At 32.6% G+C, this 2,500-nt stretch overlaps 1 protein-coding gene across 12 annotated transcripts in view; it reads left to right on the plus strand.

The window, feature by feature from the left end:
• Positions 1-2,500, plus strand: part of LOC122251815 (nidogen) — a 65,432-nt gene that overhangs the window by 27,858 nt on the left and 35,074 nt on the right. For all 12 annotated transcript variants that reach the window (XM_086551639.1, XM_086551644.1, XM_086551645.1 and 9 more), the window contains exons 8-10: positions 679-755; positions 1,356-1,479; positions 2,175-2,320. In XM_086551639.1, the coding sequence (XP_086407765.1) occupies positions 679-755; positions 1,356-1,479; positions 2,175-2,320 (347 nt within the window). The remainder of the gene's footprint in view (positions 1-678; positions 756-1,355; positions 1,480-2,174; positions 2,321-2,500) is intronic.

Raw genomic sequence — 2,500 nt, forward strand, 5'->3', positions numbered from 1 at the left:
TTTTTTTTCCTCTCGTTTTACACAAATGATTTTTATTATTATGTTGCCCTCATAAGCCGTGTAAATAATGATGAAGGAAGAATTACGCTTTTGACCTGCGGTGTTTTTGTGTCCTCTCATACGTATCGCATAGATAGGCCTAACATTTACCTTTTTTTCATCTTCGTAAGTTCTTACATAACAGTCATACTTGTAATTCTTTGGGTCTCATTGCTGACATTTTCTGTAAGACTATAATTCACTGAGCAATCACAACAGTGACTGAAGGAACTGAAAAGTAGACGAATCATTACAAGAAACTATATTTAGATACGGTTCCTATTTCCGTCATAAATGAGGTCACGAAATGGCATTCACCAGAGGGCCACAGCGGCACGGCAAATATTTAGACAAATTTAGAAAGATATATATATATATATATATATATATATATATATATATATATATATATAAAGACTTATTGTATATTCTCAAATAGATGTTTATAGTATCCGCATATCCCAAAAAATTTCGTTTAATTTGGTTCATTTGATCATATTCATATTGATCTGTCCATTAATTAAAAAAAAAAAAAAAAAAAAAACGATAAATACATGACCTTCCAGATTCGCTTTCTTCATCCATTGCCTTTCACCCGTTTTTGATATTCTTTTAATCATCAAACTTCCCTTTTTTTAGGTGCAAACTTCAACCGAACAACAGATGTGAACTTCCCTCAGACCGGTCACAACGTGGTCGTTCAACAACACTTTATGGTAATTTATGATTAAGACAATTAAGATATTTAGTGTTGTTATTATCATTGTTATCATTAATTATATTAGTTGTAGGAGTAATAGTAATAGTATTATCATTTTTATTATTATTATCATCATTTTCACCGTCATTGTTATCATTATTATCATTGTTATTATTGTTATCACTGTTATTATTGTTATCATTTTTATTACTGTTAAAATCGTTTTTTTCAATCATTGGGGTTATTATCATTATTGTCATTATCATCATTATTGTTATCATTATAGCTATTATCACTATTGTTATTATCATTATTCATTTTAACATCCTTATTATTATCATAAGGATTCCAGGTATACAGTGTTTAGTGCCTTTAGTGACTTATTTCATATACTATGCATTGTCTGTGTTTTCCTTAGTGTTCTCGATATACTTTTAACATTAATATTATCATCATTAATTTTAACATCATCATTATTATCATTATCATTATTAAATTCAACAATATTAATATCACCATTATTATTGTCAATATCACTATAACTAAGACAGATATCCCACAAATAACAAATAACCTCACGACCTCAAATGACCTCAAATGGCCTCTTCTTCCCCAGGGCTTAGACGTCTTCAACAACATCCAGGTCAAGACGACAATCACAGGATCCATTCCTACGGTTCCTCTCGGTTCCAAGATTGAGATGGATGCCTTTGATGAAGAATATACCAGGGTCAAGCCAGGTGAGGCTTCAGAGAGGGGGTGGGTGAGGGAGAGGGGTGGGAGAGGGAGAGGGGTGGGGTGGGGTGGGAGAGGGAGAGGGGTGGGAGAGGGAGAGGGGTGGGGTGGGAGAGGGGGTGGGAGAGGGGGTGGGAGAGGGGATTGGGGTGGGAGAGGGGTGGGGGTAGGGTTGAGTTTGTTTGGGGGGGAGGGGGGGAGAGGGTATGGTGTTCTCATTCTTGATTTTATTATTATCATTATCATTATTGTTGTTGTTGTTGTTGTAATTATCTTCATATTTATTATTATCATTGTTCCTATTGTTATTCTTATACTTATTCCTATTCTTATCATTATATTTATCCTTATCCTTATTCTTGTTTCTATTCTTATTCTTATTCTCATTCTCAGTCTTTTTCTTATTTGCATTCGTATTTCAGTCATCAATAATGAAATTGTTATTATTATAATTATCATCACGGCTGTCTATATAATCGACTCGTTATGATAATGGTGACAATGATTATGATAATGTAATGATAATAAAAATGATAATGGTAGTGATAATAACAACAAAAATAATACAACGATAATAATGATAATAATAAATAATGACATTGATAATAACAAACATAAAAATAATCATACTAATAACAATGATAATTTCAATCCTCCCTATTATAATCATTATCATTCTAAACCAAACTTCCCCACACAGGTCAGCTCCGAGCGAGGTCAAGCAGGGTCTTCCGCCTCAAAGGTCAAACGATTGACACGCCCTTTACGGTCGAGACAACCTTGGACTATGAGGAGTGTTCTTGGAAACCTCGAACTCCACAGGAAGATGAGACGATTAGACTGAAGGTCGACCTTGAGTTTTTTTTTTTTTTTTTTTTTTTAAGATTTTTTTTCTTAGAGAGAAAGATGGGTTTGTTTTTTTTTTTTTTTTTTTTTTTTTTTTTTTTTTTTTTTTTTTTTTTTTGGTGGTGGTGGTAATATGAGTTTTGTTATGAATATGATCTACCGTTTTATTATAGACGTTAT

This window comes from Penaeus japonicus, unplaced genomic scaffold (assembly GCF_977035675.1).
Source record: "Penaeus japonicus unplaced genomic scaffold, GWHDUDI00000001_assembly GWHDUDI00000025, whole genome shotgun sequence".
Classification (NCBI taxonomy): Eukaryota; Metazoa; Arthropoda; class Malacostraca; order Decapoda; family Penaeidae; genus Penaeus; species Penaeus japonicus.